Source organism: Mytilus galloprovincialis, chromosome 2 (assembly GCF_965363235.1).
Source record: "Mytilus galloprovincialis chromosome 2, xbMytGall1.hap1.1, whole genome shotgun sequence".
NCBI lineage: Eukaryota > Metazoa > Mollusca > Bivalvia > Mytilida > Mytilidae > Mytilus > Mytilus galloprovincialis.
Window position 1 is genome coordinate 31,760,775 of NC_134839.1, and position 18,160 is coordinate 31,778,934.

The window sequence follows — 18,160 nt, forward strand, 5'->3', positions numbered from 1 at the left end:
TGAGTTTTTGTATTGGATTATAGTAGACAAATGTTTCCATAATACCAATTGAAAGTTACGTAAACGTTGATTGAAATACAATATAAATTTGTTAGTATATCTTAACAATAGGTGTTGTAACTAAAAAGTAAAATCGCAAAAATACTGAATTCCGAGGAAAATTCAAAACGGAAAGTCCCTAATCAAATGGAAAAATTAAACGCTCAAACACATCAAACGAATGGATAACAACTTTCATATTCCTGACTTGGTACAGGCATTTTCTGACGTAGAAAATGGTGGATTAAACGGCCATTAGGATCACGTGTGATAACGATCCTCTCGTGTCCGTCGTATAATGTCTGTTCATCGTTCGTCGTATGTCTGTTTGTCGTTCGTCGTACAACGTCTGTCTATCGTTCGTTGCATGTCTTCCGTCCGAACTCCGTTATATTTTTTACTTCAAAAACATAATGGAACACTGAAATCTTGTGAACTGTGTAGTTAAGTGTAATTATTTGAAAACTATTTCTTGTGCCTTCCGATCAAACAGATTTACAGTCGTTTCTAAAAGTAAACTAGTAATAAAGTCATATAAAAAAGAAATCCAATCAGGTTCGTGTAAACTTTACCACAGATAACATAGCATAACAGAGAGATGACGGAAGATAACAAAGGGATATTCTAGCACTAAAAAAACAACAGCACTAAAACTAAATACAAAACAATTATATGAGTATTATAAGTAGTTGTGATTTTTCGAATGAAGAAATGTGTCTTCTTTATTTATGAATTTTGAACAGTGGTATTTTACTGTTGCCTTTTTTTTTTATATAACACTAAACTGATTTTGACACAAATAAATGATATGAAAAACGTTTTAATTTAATTGGCTTTTTCTGCAGGTTTTTTTGTAGATAAGGCTATTCGTAATGTCAATGGGGACTTCTGCTCCCCCTTTTTGACAACGTAGACTTCTGATTTTACCATAATGATTATGAAACTTGTCATTTAACAATGTTACTATCATGAATCTAACTGGAAAACTTCTTGATATTTCATCAATAAAACAATGGTCGTATAATGTAACTTAAGTCCCTCCAGAGTCAGTAATACCATTTCCATTTAATTAACTGGGATTTAGCTTATTCTATCCACGAGACAATAAAGTAGTTCAGACATATATGTTCGTCTTTAATTGTTTATTATGCATTTTACGGAACGTATTTCCTATAAAACTTTGCAGGACCTTCAAATACTCATTAATTAAGTACATAATGTATATTTGAGTTTTGGTGTACAATGACGATACTAGCTACTATAATTCCTTTTATCAGTAGAAACGGAAAAATGGAGATTTTTTATATAATTTTACTCTGGGTAGTGTCTTTTGAACATTAAACACTTCTGTAAAATTGAGAATGGAAATGGGGAATGTGTCAAAGAGACAACAACCCGACCATAGAGAAGACAACAGCAGAAGGTCACCAACAGGTCTTCAATGTACAATGAATGTAAAGTTCCATGGAAATTTGACAATTTTATTAATAAACATATAGTTTCAATTCTAGAATTTGTCTTAGTGTGACCTATTTCAAACAAGTAGGTTGAAAAAAAATCTTAATCGACATAAGTCTTATAGAAGGTACTAATGGCTTATCTCCATTACTCCTATTCCACCAAACCCTGATTCATACTTGATAATTGAGTACTGGTGGTCGGAAATATATTAATTTCATTCTAGCGGTAGACACGCTCGACTATATCATCGCGGCTAGTTTGTATTTGTGGAGGGAACCGAAAACCAACAAAGAGAACCATTGAACTACTGTATGACAATTGTGTAATTGATTTTCAGAATGAGTAGATAAAGTTTGATACTGAATACTAATGGCAGATTTTATCAAAGTGGTCTAATTAGTTTTTTGTAGTATATCTGGCCTGTCAACACTGAGGTTGTGAGTTCCAAATCTGCGCATGACAGGTGCATTCGACTCCGATCTTTAATGAGCAGTTTTGCCAGTTTTCCTTTCAAATGTATTTGGTTGTATTCGGTTTTTCTGACTTACTCTTTTGATTTTGATGATTTACTATAATGTGTTATCCGACCTAAATATACTCGAATAATTTAATTTTGGATGTTTCACGTCTTTTGATTGGCTGACGTTGTTTTGTTTATCAGATCATAGACATTATTTTGTCATGTGACCGTGACGTCATCATAGTTTTTCAAATTTAACGTGGTTTAAAATGGAATTTGGATTTAATTTATAAGAAATAACTGTAATAATTTTTTCTGTCTATTCGTAATAACATCATAAATGTGGTGGACACTTTAAAATAACTCTCTACGCGGGATATTCCGTGTGCACCACATATTAAATCATCAATTATCAACATAATCGATTTTTGTTATACATTTTACCTTGACTAAAAAAAGAACAAATTGCACCAGATATTGTCGAACAGTATATCTTTTTTTATCTGAACTGTTAACTGTAAATTATAAATGACCTTTTAAAGGAGAGTTCAAGTAACAGATTAATCCTATCTTTTGTACAAGTGAATCAATTTTGTTTTCGAAGAGAACATGATTAAATCGTGTAAGGTGCTAATGCATAAGGAATCTCCTTAATATAGTATGACTTGAAGCTGTCCCCATCAAATTAGAATTAGATACTTGACCTTTGACCTTTGTAATATAAAGCTGTTGTAAACGGATTGTTAATCGTTTATAGTCACGTCAGTTTTGTAAATAATTCAGGAAAACTGTCTATTTCAATTCACACTTGAATGTATAGGGTTAATTTTCCAATTACTAGCTCGCTGTAAAGTTTTTTATAAATGCAGAAAAAAATCCTCGTCGTCGCCAAAGATGCGCTATATGGAAACTGTTTCTAGAAGTCAGCACTTCGGTGTTGACATGAATATCGATTATATGGTCATTTTTATAAATTAAAGGTCTGCAAAAGTATGAATTATTCGAAATACAAGGGACTTTCTTATCCCAGGCAAAGATTACCTAAACCGTTTTTGGAACGATTTTTTAGGAATGTTTGGTCCTCAATGCACTTGCTTGGCTTTCAAGTAGTTTGAATTGAGCGTCACTGCTGAGTCAAATGTAGACAAAACGCGGGTCTATTGTATCAAATTATAAGCTTGGTACCTTTGATAACTATTTAGATCTCTTTCTTATAATTTGAAATTAAGGATGCAAATGATTCGAGATGATCTGTTTCATATTACTCCTGATCTTGTGCTACAGTACTTCTTGTTCTTATTGTCGTGTTCTCACCTGAAAATTCAAAATTGGTTCTATAGAAATGTGAAAGATGCTTTCAGTATAATACTGACTGACAAAAGTTAGCCTATTTTTTAGTAAAATACAGAATTTTAAAAAAGAGTTTGTTTTTCGTCATATGCTATTTCTTGATCTTAAAGTTAGCTCTATCCAGTTTCATCGCAATCTATGAAGATTAATTCATTCATCGTGTATTGTTTTTTAATTCACAGACAGTCAATAAATGTGTAATGCAAAAATCTAAGTCGATCTATATCCTTTAATAAAATAAAGCGAAAAAATGATTGTATACTTTTGTTCAGGATACTGTCATACTGATCATGATTAACAGTAGTACAGTTTAGGTTAAGTTCCATAGATTTTTGACAAAGTAATAATGAACGTAAAAATCTAATTAAAAGAATTAATTTCATTTGACAGTTAAATAAGGATTAATTAACCTAAACCTATACACGAAAACTGATCGTTGACAAATAAACCACGAATTTTAAGTGAATGTCATATGCTTCCCACCAGACGCACATGAACATCATACCATCAATCAACACTTCAAATACTTACTATTACTGATCTTTTGCTTATCTCAGTATCTCAGAAGAAGAAAATTAAACGTTAATCACGGATTAAGGAAAAAGTAAAAAACTGTTATATTCCTGACTTGGTAAGGCATTTCGTTATGTATGAAATGATAATAATATCAAGTGAACTCTGCATTACGGACATATATATAAGAAGATGTGGTATGAGTGTCCATGAAACAACTCTCCATCCAAGCCACAAATTGCAAAAGTAAACCATCATAGGTCAAAGTACGATCTTCAACACGGAACCAAGGCTCACACCTAACAGCAAGCTATAAAGGGCACCAAAAATGACTATTTCAAAGGAAAAACGAGAAATGAGAAAAACTCATGAACCATATCAATAAACGACAACCACTGAACATCGGATTCAACCCTTACCTAAAACAATAGTGTAACATGACAACATAGAAAGACACGCTATAAAATACCATTCGAAATAGCTTAACTCAATCAAAAGACATATTAAAACAAATGTTTACATTCCATTGACATCATTGCATTGTTTGTTTGTTCTGCTTTGTTATGTGTATATTAAAATCTTGCTTTATGGACATCATGAATGTATTTTAGAATTATTCTTACTTAAACTACGTAAAATAAATTATTCTTCTTTATTATTGATACTAATGTTTTTGACATATATTTCATTAATATTGTTTGAGGGTCAATAGATCAAAAGAAGTCTTATTACCAATAGTGTGTATGTCATTTTGTTTAATTTGTCGTTGTCTTTGAACGAAATGAGCTTGCAACTAGATCTTCATAACAAAAGAAGTCTGATTAAAACTTCTGTCAGCCAGGGAACATGATATTAATAAAGTAGTCTCTTTTGTGTTCAATCTCATCAGATTCTTGTAATGAAGATATTGTTGTCTTTTTTTATTTGTTGCAAATGTGTCCACGTAAGTCAGATGCTACAAGTAATTTCTTATTAAGTCAATTCTCTGTTTTCAATAATTGTGCAAATATTTTAGTAAATGTCGACTTAATGTGTTATTTATATTGTAAAAGGAAACAGGTTTTTAAATAAATAAATACATATTACTGTCAAGACTCTTTCTTTCAAGGAGATTGATATATTTGATAAAAACAGTAAATTTTCTTTGTTCAAAATGTTAGTTTTAGTGATATAATGCTATTAACACTTTACAAAGGAGAGGCAGATTTGAGAGGGACCGGTACTTCACCTAAGGAGCTAAATATATGATAATTTCACATACGTTTTACATGTCCCTTTACAAACGTTAACTAGTTAATTCCCCTTTCTAAATCCTAGATCTGCATCGGCAAAGCGTTGAAAATTACGAATGTATAAATATATATAACAACACATACGCTAATTATTCTAAGTCGTTTATATTTCAACAAAGATCATCATAAATGAAATTAAAATCTGAAATGAATATTGATAGGTATTGGCAGATTTTAATTCAAAACTCGTGTTGAAGTTGTTTCTTATTTATGGGGTTTAACCACTCAATCAACTTCACCTGACCAAACTGTCATAAAACCACTGAAAATCCAATCTAAACTTAACCGCCCAACATACACACAATCAGAAAGTTTACATTTTCTTCTATGGCAGACTTTTCAAAAAAGACAATGCTCATTTTATATGTCCTTCCGTCTGGCGTTTTTTTTTATCCTGGTATCTATGATGAGTTTATATCCAACAAATTTTAAATTAAAGGGTATATGTGTAATAATTTGATATTGCTCTACAAGTAACAAATACCCTTATATCCAGAGAATACTTAAACAAAAGGTAAAATGTGAATAAAATGCATCAAAAGGGCGCGACCGCATGTCAGCAGTTAGGAGTTAAATTAATGACTCATCTGAGTCCGGAAAATGTATCCGGATAAGGTAACACGACATCCTGTGGACTGTTGTGAACAATGAAAGTGTCAAATGTTGGCGTTAAAGTTTAATAAAAAGATAGGTTGATATGTATTTTATCTTTTAAATATGTTTGGTGTTGATAAATTTGGTATTTCAAACTTCATAAAACTAAAAAATCGAAGTGAGAACGTAATGAATGAAAAGGGCATGAAAACAAAAAAAGTGTTTTGAACAACTGAATTTGAAGTGGAAGAGGAATACTACTTTAGTATCAACATTCTTAATAAAACTTCAAGATTTAGGAACTTAGTACTTGTATAAATTGTATAATATTATATAATATAAGGTAAACTTGAATCAAGCAATCTATCCAAGTCCCCATACATCAACAAATGCAAATATTTTGTTTTTAATTCTGGCTTTTCTATTTACTGAGAAAAGATTCTATGCTTTTCTTAGTGTGTTCTGTTCTACTTTACGGAAAACTCAAAGAAGTAGTTTGTTTTCATCGCTGTAGAAATAAAAAGGCCTAATTGGCATAAGTTGATTTGCTCAAATAAATAATTTTTGAAATTTTGTTAAAAGGAAATCAAATTTATTCAATAGCCCCACAAGATGGTAAACTGGAATTTCAGATAAAACCTAATCAACACTATTTAATCCTATAACATTTTTACTCGCAACACACACAGATTAAATGCTCAAACACTTTGCTGAAATTATCTCCCAATTGATACGATATTCCCGTGCTTGTAAATTCCTATCATGATTTTCTTGATAGAGGGTTGCTGCTCACAAGGAAGCTATTAAACCAAGAGTTCCAAATGGTGAAGTTGAAATCATCCCTTCGTAAATTTTACGGACGCCATCACGAGTTGGTTGACCGTTATGGAATAACCGTTTCACAAATGATATCGGATATGTTCCTTACGTCGTAACTACAATCCCCTTCCCTTTGATGAATGTGACCTACCGAATTAGACTATTTACCGGATTTGTTATCACATAAGCAACACGACGGGTGCCACATGTGGAGCAGGATCTGCTTACCCTTCCGGAGCACCTGAGATCACCCCAAGTTTTTTTTGGTGGGGTTCGTGTTGTTTATTCTTTAGTTTTCTATGTTGTGTCATGTGTGCTGTTGTTTGTTAGTCTTTTTATTTTTAGCCATGGCGTTGTCAGTTTGTTTTAGATTTATGAGTTTGACTGTCCCTTTAATATCTTTCGTCCCTCTTTTATATGAAATGTCTGGAAATTCGATTGGTTTGGTTTTTGTATTTTGTTTTTAGGTGTCGTTTATTTGAAGCTATTTATAGTTCTATATTTAGGACATCTTTGAGTATTTGAGGCATAATTGATATATACTTGTCGGAATTTCAATTTTTTTCGTGGGAAACACTATGATAAGTAAAGGTTACTAGTATTACATCTGGGAGATTATGATGAATGAGTGTATGAAGTTGGAAATTATGAAGTCGGAGATGACATGACATAATTTTACCAGAATTATAAATCTTGTAGTTTCATATAAGTATAATGTTTCAGTCATGCCTGGGACAGTTTTATATATCTAAGACAGGGGATTTAAATCATAATTCCAGGAGAAGCTTGATATACTTATGTATTATCGATGTCAGTTTGGTACATCATGGTCAAAACGGTTTATTCTTGTTGTCGCATATAGTGTTGATGCTTATATTTCCGAGGTTTGACAACATGTAGTTACAGATAGTTTGTTATTTGAAATTGTGTGTCGGAGAAAGTTTTGAAATATTAGTGTTCTTGATGGTTTGAGATTTGTATGAGAGAAGATCTTACAAATAATCAGCCTTTCATACTCGAAAATTTATATTATTTCAAACATGTTGACTTTCATTTGACAATCATCGCAAAAAATATGAAGTCAGATTTAAAAATACAAAGAAAAATGTCATCTGAAATTGCGTCTTTGATATCCTAAAATAGTCATTCTTCAAATATTTCGCATTATTTGATAAAACTTGAAAGATAACATGTATTTTCTGGAATATAATAGTGTCTGAGGTGCCAATTATATGAGCAAGATGACCTTTATAAAACCAAAGACTAGAAAATTGTATTAGCTACTTTTCCAAAAATAAACTATCGAAGTTACGTCTAATGCCAAACATATAATCGAAATAGAATTTCTTGATTTATTCTAAATTAACTATACGATTTTCAAAAGAAGGCAATATTTCCTATATATCATTTTTATATTCATTATTACTGGTTGCGATGACATTCAAGTTGCTCTTTCTAAAGTTAAAGTTTTGTAATGATATATATAAGACGTCTCATTCAATATGGCTTTGAAAAGTAAAACATTATGAGTAAAAGTAAAATAACAAAAATACTTTACGCCGAGAAAAATTCAAAGCAGAAAGTGCCTAAACAAATGGCATTTTAAAATTTTGAAAAAAACCAGACACATCTAACAAATGAATAACAATTGTCAAATTCCTGACTTGGAACAAGTTTTAAGTTTTGACTGTTAGCTTATAAGAATATAACATCAGTTGCTTCAAATCTAAACACAATTAAACAAAACAAGGTGATTCTTGTAGGTTTTTTTCTAGAACTATCACCAATGATGACTTTTCTAAATAAATATATGCTATAACATTGTGTCTGAATCATATTTATCATATCATATGATGAAGACATAATCTTTCAATCAGTTTAATTGGGGTCTGGAGCTGGCATGTCAGTTAACTGCTAGTAGTCTGTTGTTATTTATGTATTATTGTCATTTTGTTTATTTTCTTTTGTTACATCTTCTGACATCAGACTAGGACTTCTCTTGAACTGAATTTTTTATGTGCGTATTGTTATGCGTTTACTTTTCTACATTGGCTAGAAGTATAGGGGACGGTTGAGATCGCATAAACATGTTTAACCCCGCCGCAATTTTGCGCCTGTCCCAAGTCAGGAGCCTCTGGCCTTTGTTAGTCTTGTATGAAGTTTAATTTTAATTTCTTGTGTATAATTCGGAGTTTAGTATGACGTCCATTATCACTGAACTAGTGTACATATTTTTTAAGGGGCCAGCCGAAGGACGCTTCCGAATGTGGGAGTTTCTCGCTACATTGAAGATCTATTGGTGGCCTTCGGTTGTTGTCTGCTCTATGGTCGGGTTGTTGTCACGTTGACACATTCCCCATTTGCTTTCCCAACTTTATTAATCACTTGTAATCATTAGTTTGGAATGAATGTTGATTGTTCTTTTCCTTGTGGGCGCTGTGACTAGCAATACAATGTTTCTTTTTGTCATGAGGCTCTTTAACGTCTTCAGAATTATCCCCAATGTTGACTAGTCGTGAGACTTTTGAAGGTCTTTAGAACTATCGTCACAGATTACATATCATCATAACGCTCTCGTACTTATTGATTGATTGGTTATTGCTGTACAATGACAATAATACATAAATAACAACAGACTACTAGCAGTTAACTGACAATTCGATTATTACAGAAATCTATTTGATTAACTGTTGATCTGGACCCTATCAAATAGACTTCCTCTTAAACTTAGATTACACATATGACATCTTGCCCATTGCATTGTATAACCAGCTAAAATTGGTTCAGCCACAACATGTGGTTGGTTTATGCCTATTTTACGTGCGCACTTGTTTGTCTAGACACAAGTTTCACATAAAGGTACATTCAGAATATGTTATATATCCAAAAAGACGTGTAATACTCACATAATAACAAACATTTTTATATTTCTAGTTTAATCAAACTGGGCAAGATGTCATATGTGTAATCTAAGTTTAAGAGGAAGTCTATTTGATAGGGTCCAGATCAACAGTTAATCAAATAGATTTCTGTAATAATCGAATTGTCAGTTAACTGCTAGTAGTCTGTTGTTATTTATGTATTATTGTCATTTTGTTTATTTTCTTTTGTTACATCTTCTGACATCAGACTAGGACTTCTCTTGAACTGAATTTTTTATGTGCGTATTGTTATGCGTTTACTTTTCTACATTGGCTAGAAGTATAGGGGACGGTTGAGATCGCATAAACATGTTTAACCCCGCCGCAATTTTGCGCCTGTCCCAAGTCAGGAGCCTCTGGCCTTTGTTAGTCTTGTATGAAGTTTAATTTTAATTTCTTGTGTATAATTCGGAGTTTAGTATGACGTCCATTATCACTGAACTAGTGTACATATTTTTTAAGGGGCCAGCCGAAGGACGCTTCCGAATGTGGGAGTTTCTCGCTACATTGAAGATCTATTGGTGGCCTTCGGTTGTTGTCTGCTCTATGGTCGGGTTGTTGTCACGTTGACACATTCCCCATTTGCTTTCCCAACTTTATTAATCACTTGTAATCATTAGTTTGGAATGAATGTTGATTGTTCTTTTCCTTGTGGGCGCTGTGACTAGCAATACAATGTTTCTTTTTGTCATGAGGCTCTTTAACGTCTTCAGAATTATCCCCAATGTTGACTAGTCGTGAGACTTTTGAAGGTCTTTAGAACTATCGTCACAGATTACATATCATCATAACGCTCTCGTACTTATTGATTGATTGGTTATTGCTGTACGCCGCACCAGCCCAAAAAGTCTATATCGCGGCGAGAGTTATTTCAATTAAAATAACAAGTACATTGTAAGTGTACTATCATCAATGGTGATCAGCATGGGTTGTTGAAGGTCTAAAGAACTTTCTCCAATGTTGACTAGTCATTAAGCTCGTGTAGATATTTAAAATTATAACCAATGTTAACTATTCATGAGGCTCTAGTAGATCTTTAGAACTATTAACAACCATTTTTAATGAAAATAAACTTATCATAGAAAAATATCTTTTTCAAGTCGGGAGTATGAAAATAACACTTTTAAAGTATAGAACAGAGACTTACCGAATACCAGGTTCAATTGGATTCTGCTTTTGTCACTTGGTATTTTTATTATCTCGTTGGCAATCATACTTTTGATTTCAAATTTATAAATTAACTCAGGATTTAAAATGAAATCATTGATATTAAGTTGTTGAAGTAAAGGACGTCATCTTTAAAGTGGAGAAGTTCTGATTGTCGAAAAACGTTTATTACCCTTATCGCATCATATGAAAACAAAACGAAAAAGATAAGATGAAATGGTTTATAAAAAAGATAACCAAAACTGGAAAATTTGACATAGAAAAAAAGCAAACAAAAATAAAAGCGAACAAAACATTGTATAACCAGCTAAAATTGGTTCAGCCACAACATGTGGTTGGTTTATGCCTATTTTACGTGCGCACTTGTTTGTCTAGACACAAGTTTCACATAAAGGTACATTCAGAATATGTTATATATCCAAAAAGACGTGTAATACTCACATAATAACAAACATTTTTATATTTCTAGTTTAATCAAACTGGGCAAGATGTCATATGTGTAATCTAAGTTTAAGAGGAAGTCTATTTGATAGGGTCCAGATCAACAGTTAATCAAATAGATTTCTGTAATAATCGAATTGTTGGAAGCTGAAGTGACACTTGGTGATTTTCTTCTGTTTTAATTCCTAGCACGATAGATCGATCTCTAACATAACGCCACTGTGTAATTACTATGTCATAACAGCTAGTGTGATACATCCGCTTTCATGGTGTAATGAAATGAAACGCGGAGAAAATAAATATCCGAGAACAAGAAACGAAGTTATAAAAATTGGATTAAATACAATTATATTTAAAAAAAATTATGCATATGAGTAATTGGAGAATAAAGCTTGATATTAAGGGTCTTTGATAACGTTTGCAACAGTGTTACAATCAAATTAAATCGAATAATCTGAGAATTTAAATCAATGCTGCACAACCAAGATAATGTAGGGTTTATTACAAGATATACGAAAAATATGAAATAAGTATACAGAATATACACGTTCGGATTTTGTGTGAATTAAGCAATATTCCTTCCCTTGTTTGTATGCATATACATGGGTATAGTAGATTTGTCTGCATTCTTCTCTATCTATGCATGATTTTGACAAAGAAAATGTCCAAGAATATGTTACTGACAATTGTATTGGAAAAGATTTATTAAAACGCTATGTTCTTTTTTGTGAAATGATATTCTTAAAAAAAAGGTATAACCAATATTAAGGTACATAATTATTAAATGTATGTTTTTTCCTATCTGAACAGCTGAAACATTACAAGTATAAACTTATAAAGAAACTGAACTGACCGACTCAACCAAGTATTCTTTCCTTTGTGGTTTATAAGAAGAGGTAAAATTGGAGACCTTTTTTTAAATAAAAGTCAATGATATAAATTTTGAAAAAGAGATTAAATTAAACAAATATATTTACATTTGATCGTTTTTACGCCTTTCGAGTTGTTTCTTGTTTTTTTATATTTGTAAAAGAGGGGCGAAAGATACCAAAGGGACAGTCAAACTCATAAATTTAAAATAAACTGACAACGCCATGGCTAAAAGGAAAAAGACAAACAGACAAACAATAGTACACATGACATAACATAGAAAAACTAAATAATAAGCAACACGAACCCTAACAAAATCTAGGGGTGATCTCAGGTGCTCCGGAGGAATAAGCAGATCCTGCTCTACATGTGGCACCCGTCGTGTTGCTTATGTGATAAAAAAACCGGTAAATAGTCTAATTCGGTAGGTCACATTCATCAAAGGGAAGGGGATTGTAGTTACGACGTTAGGAACATATCCGATATCATTTGTGAAACGGTTATTCCATAACGGTCAACCAACTCGTGATGGCGTCCGTAAAATTTACGAAGGGATGATTTCAACTTCACCATTTGGAACTCTTGGTTTAATATCTTCTTTGTGAGCAGCAACCCTCTATCAAGAAAATCATGATAAGGAATGCAAGCACGGGAATATCGTATCAATTGGGAGATATCTACCCCGTATGCAGGTGCTGCTGGAATGTTGCTACTTAGAAATGAAAAGTTCACAATTGGAAAGCTGAAATCATCTCTTTTGTCGTAAAGTTTTGTTTTCAACCGACCCTCATTGTCAATTTCTAGATGTAAGTCAAGATATGAGGCCGACTTAACTGTATCTGTAGTATCCTTTATCTCTAGTTCGATGGGATAGATGCGTTCCACATAGTCACCAAATTTTTAATTATTTAGTGAAAGAACATCATCTATATAGCGGAAAGTAGAGTTAAAGAATATTGCTAACTTCTTCCGGAGAAGTTCCTACATGAAGTCAACCTCATAATAATAAAGAAATAAGTCGGCAAGTAGAGGGGCAAGCATCTTGATAATATCAGTTTCAGAGAATGTTTTGTTTGAATCAGAGGGATCCTTTACAAAGTAGGATTTATCCCTCCCTAAGACAAGATACTTGTATCTACGTTGGCCATTCTTTTTTTATGAAGCAAAGCAATATCAACTCTTTCAATTTGTCTTTTAGTTTGGAATGTGAAATACAAGTGTAAAGAGTAGAAAAGTCAAATATTTTAATACTGTTACAAGATGAAAGAGAGTTAAATTGTAAGTACTCTAAAAAGATCTTTGGAATTTTTAAGTATCCACATCTGATTCATGCCGCCTCTAGAATAGGCAGTTTCACAATAACTTTGAAGCCCGTCTTTGATTGCTGATAAAATAGATGTTAATAATTTAGAAAGAGGTTTCGTGGAGCACTTGGAAGATCCAGCAATATACCGTTGTTTGTAATGACACTTATGTAGTTTAGGTATCCAATACAGTATTGGAAGATCCAGTTCTTCAATTTATGGTTGAAATTCCAAAGGAACATAGAACAGACCTATGATTATCCAGGATTTCCTCTTTGGTACGTGTCGTGAGGGTATATGTTGTATTTCCAAGTGAATTGTCAATACCTAATTCGTTTATCAAACAGTTAATGTAATGAGTTTTACACACAAAAACGATGCTGTTTGGGGCTTTATCTGCGGGGACAACAACATATTTGTCATGGAGGTAGGATATGTGTTTTGCAACATTTGGGTCGTTAAATATTGACGTAGCATAGGCATTGATAGACCCATTCAGTTTCTTAATTCTGATTTGTATCAACGACCTAATTGCATTGATCCATTCGGAAAGAGTGTCTACGTCTTCCTTCTCGCGCTTAGCCCATTGTCTGGCATAGTCTTCTCCTGAATCCATCAAAATTTTAAAGTTGTATTTCCAATTGATGGATTTAGGCTCACTATATTTCGGACTTTTCGATAACACATTTCGTAGAGAAGTATTATTAACAATGTTGAGGTCACCGGTAATAACGTGGCCAGCGGGATTATATGTGAATTGGGAACTAGCACAAGTGCAACCAAGAGGTTTAGACTTGAATTCGTCAATATCGAGATCCTGCAAAACGTGTTTGTAATTGAAAATTTTAGTTGCAATAGGTTTGATATGTATAAGAAATGATTGCTACTGACTGGTCTTTGAAATAAGGAGGTATTTTTGATTGAACTAATTGATGATGAAGAATATTGCCTAAGTTGACGCCATCGAGACCTTTGTTGGTAAAGGAAATATTAAGGAAAGATCTTTTCTCTTTTTCATCTTTTCCAATGCGAACTGGCTTGAAAAGTCTGTGACTTGCAATATCCGAAATTATAGCTTCAAGTTTGTATTGGTTTGAATGTGGGTTTGTAACAGTGGATTCCAAACATAAATTGAACAGAGAATGAATTTTTTGAAAGGGGTAATAAATAAAGTTTCGTGCGAATGTGACGAATACCTAATGGCTTTTGTATAAATGACAGCAAGTCATTGATAGAGACATCATGCAGAGAAGGTGATGTATAATGACAATATTCATGACTGTGTCTACGTCGAGGAGTCGAGTTGAAAATATTCATCATATTTAAGGAGTTACACGAAGGACTAGATAGAATACGCTGTTGATGTAAATGTCTTTTGGTGTTATGATTTTTTGTTTACTCCTTGGTTTTGATTGTTATTGTCTATTTACTTTGAAATTAAATGTCATTTTCCATAAGCCTCTAGTGGGACGACGATAATTTTCCTCCATAGCTGAATGCATGTTTTCTCGAACGTTCATCAACTGCAAATTATTGAAACAACCTTACTTCAGGAAAGGAAAATCAGAAAACAAAGTAGCCTTTAAAAACATTGAGTCTAAAATTGACCTAAAAAATAAAGGCAACAGTAGTACACCGTTGTTCAAAAATCATAAATTTATTGAGAGAAAACAAATCCGTTTTACAAATTTTTTAGGGGGAAGGTTGGGATCCTTCTAACATGTTTAACCCCGCCACATTATTTATGTATGTGCCTGTCCCAAGTCAGGAGCCTGTAATTCAGTAGTTGTCGTTTGTTTATGTGTTACATATTTGTTTTTCGTTCCTTTTTTACATAAATAAGGCCGTTAGTTTTCTCGTTTGAATTGTTTTACATTTTCTTATCGGGGCCTTTTATAGCTGACTATGCGGTATGGGCTTTGCTCATAGTTGAAGGCCGTACGGTGACCTATAGTTGTTAATGTCTGTGTCATTTTGGTCTTTTGGGGATAGTTGTCTCATTGGCAATAATACCACATCTTCTTTTTTATATTAACCTGAAGAAAACACATCAACTATAAGGGGAAACAGAGGGACAACAGGAACACTTAAGTGCAACAGTACACACGCCAACAACATAGAAACGAACTTCCATATTCCTAACTTTGTACAGAACATTTAAGGCAAAATGGTGGTTTGAACCAGGTCTAATGGCTAGCCAAAACTCCTGCTTCATGACAACGCAAAAACACATATCGTCAAAATGACAACACCACGTGACAAAAAAAACCACATACACACGCAAGAACATTCACCACAGAGAAACTCACAAACAGACAATATACTAGTTGACACAACATGCAAACATCAGAACAATAACGAACAAATGTTATCAACGACAAACAACATATGATATCAAAACCAGTGACTAGCTGTGGATTAAGGAAAAACGTAGAAACAGTTTAAAACAGGCAACTAATGATTGCGCATCAAACCTTACCAAAGACAGATGTTGAACTGGCTGTGGAGTACTGCTAAATAACAACTGAAAGTTAAATATGAGAAAAGTGAAATAGCGGTATACTATTGTTGCCTTTATTTATTGTAAATTTTAGTTATCAATCTAACCTTGCTGTCTATTCTAAATGTGAGTTTGGAGGTGAAATTTCTTATATTAAATTTCAACTCTTTCAACTAGAGATTACTAAGCTGAAACTTAAACCAATGTTTTATTTATCATTGGTGGCACATGGCTGTTATCTCCTCTTTGGTCGGGTTGCTGTCTCTTTAACATGTTCTTATTTTCCATTCCCAATTTTATTGAAAATTTTCACTTCTTCTCCCGGTTTAATTTTGTTTTAACTGAATTCCAGCAAACTCAGAAAATTGAAATACAGATGTTTATATTTTCCATATTTATTTTTTGCTTCAGAAGGAAGTTCCGGAAATGTTACCCCTGGATCGGTTTCTGGTTTCCGTGACTCATCCTCGTCCTTCACCTTCGCAAATGACGGGTTACCACCACTGCCATCACAAAGACAACGAAGAGCTTCAATGCAAGATGCTATTGACTTGAAGAAAATTGATGCTAAGTTATATGATAGAAAGGTATTTATTGTGTAACAAAATTTATCTATTTATGATAATGTATAATGTATATACAGAATGAAAAATGGAGAAAACTTCGTTGCTTTTACAGAATTCATGCATGAAATAATTCATCACAATTTCAAATTATATGTTAATTATTTTGGTTATTCAACTTACATTGTCGATATAGGTTTTGCTCATTTCTGAAGACATAATCTGATCTATAATTGATAACCTATTTGTCATTTGGTGTTAGATATATGTATAGATATATAAACAAAGTTGTATGGCTGTTTTGCTTATATGCAACTTAGGGAACGTCCATTTGATAGTAATCGAAGGTGGTTTATCTGACGGAAAATTATCGGGAGTAATATTTTACATTTTTAAACACTTGTATTTTACATTTTTTGGGGTAGAATAATCATTTCTATTCTGTTTACCAGTCCAAATGGTACGTATACATTTTTGTTTCAAATTCTTCTATCCTAAATTAGCAATTTCCGATTTGTACATTGTGGAATATTTGTTTACAATACTTTCACGCGTAATTTATTTAATTGTACCTTTGTTTTCCGTTTTCGTCTAACTTATCTATCTTCTTGAAGACAGTGAGATTTCATGGCTGTTATTTGAACTATAACAATTGCATGATGAGAAGATTCAAATAACATGTAAATATCCTTTCAGTTGACGTTATTTTAATCTGTTAAACACGTTCACTATTATTTGTCATCTTGATCATATAAATACCTGGATGATATTTCATGATCGATGATACAATGTTTCCAATCACATGTCAATATTATTTCAGTTGACATTGTTTTTTTTTATATAAATAAGCCATCTGACAATCGTCATGTAGACTTGTGTTTCATAACAAATCAGATTTAGATATCGTTTGATTACAATCCGGGGTGTCTAATTTCAAAATAATGATACACGACATCAAATTCTCACTCACTCGTTTTGTTCACGCATTGTTATAAATATAATTGAATTTGATGCGACTGTCATACAAGTGAGAGGTTAAGCGCTATAAAACCAGGTTCAATCAACCATTTTCTACATTTGAGAATGCCTGTACCAAGTCAGGAATATGACAGTTGTTGTCTATTCGTTTGATGTATTTTATCATTTGATTTTGTCATTTGATTAGGGACTTGCCGTTTAGAATTTTCCTCGGAGTTCAGTATTTTTGTTATTTTACTTTTGTCGTTATATCCCATAATCAGGGATCTCAGAAAATGTAGAATTATAGCATTTTGCATTGTAATTAATATCTTTTAAGTAGATAGAAAATAAGAAGGACGATTACTGTAATTTATATATTAATGTTCTACCATTTAGTTTTTACTGTGTGCAAGTGTTAGTTGTCTTTATTTTTCTGTACGGCTTAACACAATGAACAAATAAATGTTGCAGAATAAGTTGTTTCAAAAAGATAACTTCTTTCTCTATTCTGTTTTTTTTTTTTTTTTTGTAAATGGCATAAGAAGACCAACATTTTGGGTAAAGTAAACATATAATTATTTAAGGAAAGGTACAAGTTATATGTTTGGCTAGCTGTAAAACCATGTTTAATCCACTATTTTCTACATCAGAAAATGCCTGCTCCAAGTGGAATATGATATTTGTTGTTCATTCGTTTAATGTGTTTGAGCTTTTGATTTTGCCATTTGACCAAGGTCTTTCCATTTTGGATGTTCCTTCAAATTCGGTATTTTTATTATTTACTCTTTACGATAAAAGAACTGTTTCGTATTATTCTTTGAGGGCGGCAAATCAACACAGCATTGTTGCACGCTATAGAATAAAATGAATAATTACGGGGGAAAATGTTGGAATTAGCATCAATTT

General features: G+C 32.6%; 1 protein-coding gene across 2 annotated transcripts in view; it reads left to right on the forward strand.

Annotated features, from left to right (window-relative positions):
• The window catches only part of LOC143063368 (synaptotagmin-6-like), a 72,794-nt gene that overhangs the window by 35,638 nt on the left and 18,996 nt on the right, over nucleotides 1-18,160 (forward strand). The window contains exon 3 of one of the 2 annotated variants that reach the window (XM_076235486.1): nucleotides 16,146-16,318. In XM_076235486.1, coding sequence (XP_076091601.1) covers nucleotides 16,146-16,318 — 173 coding nt within the window. Of the gene's footprint in view, nucleotides 1-16,142; nucleotides 16,319-18,160 lie in introns of both variants that reach the window. The other variant, XM_076235485.1, reaches the window with a different exon arrangement.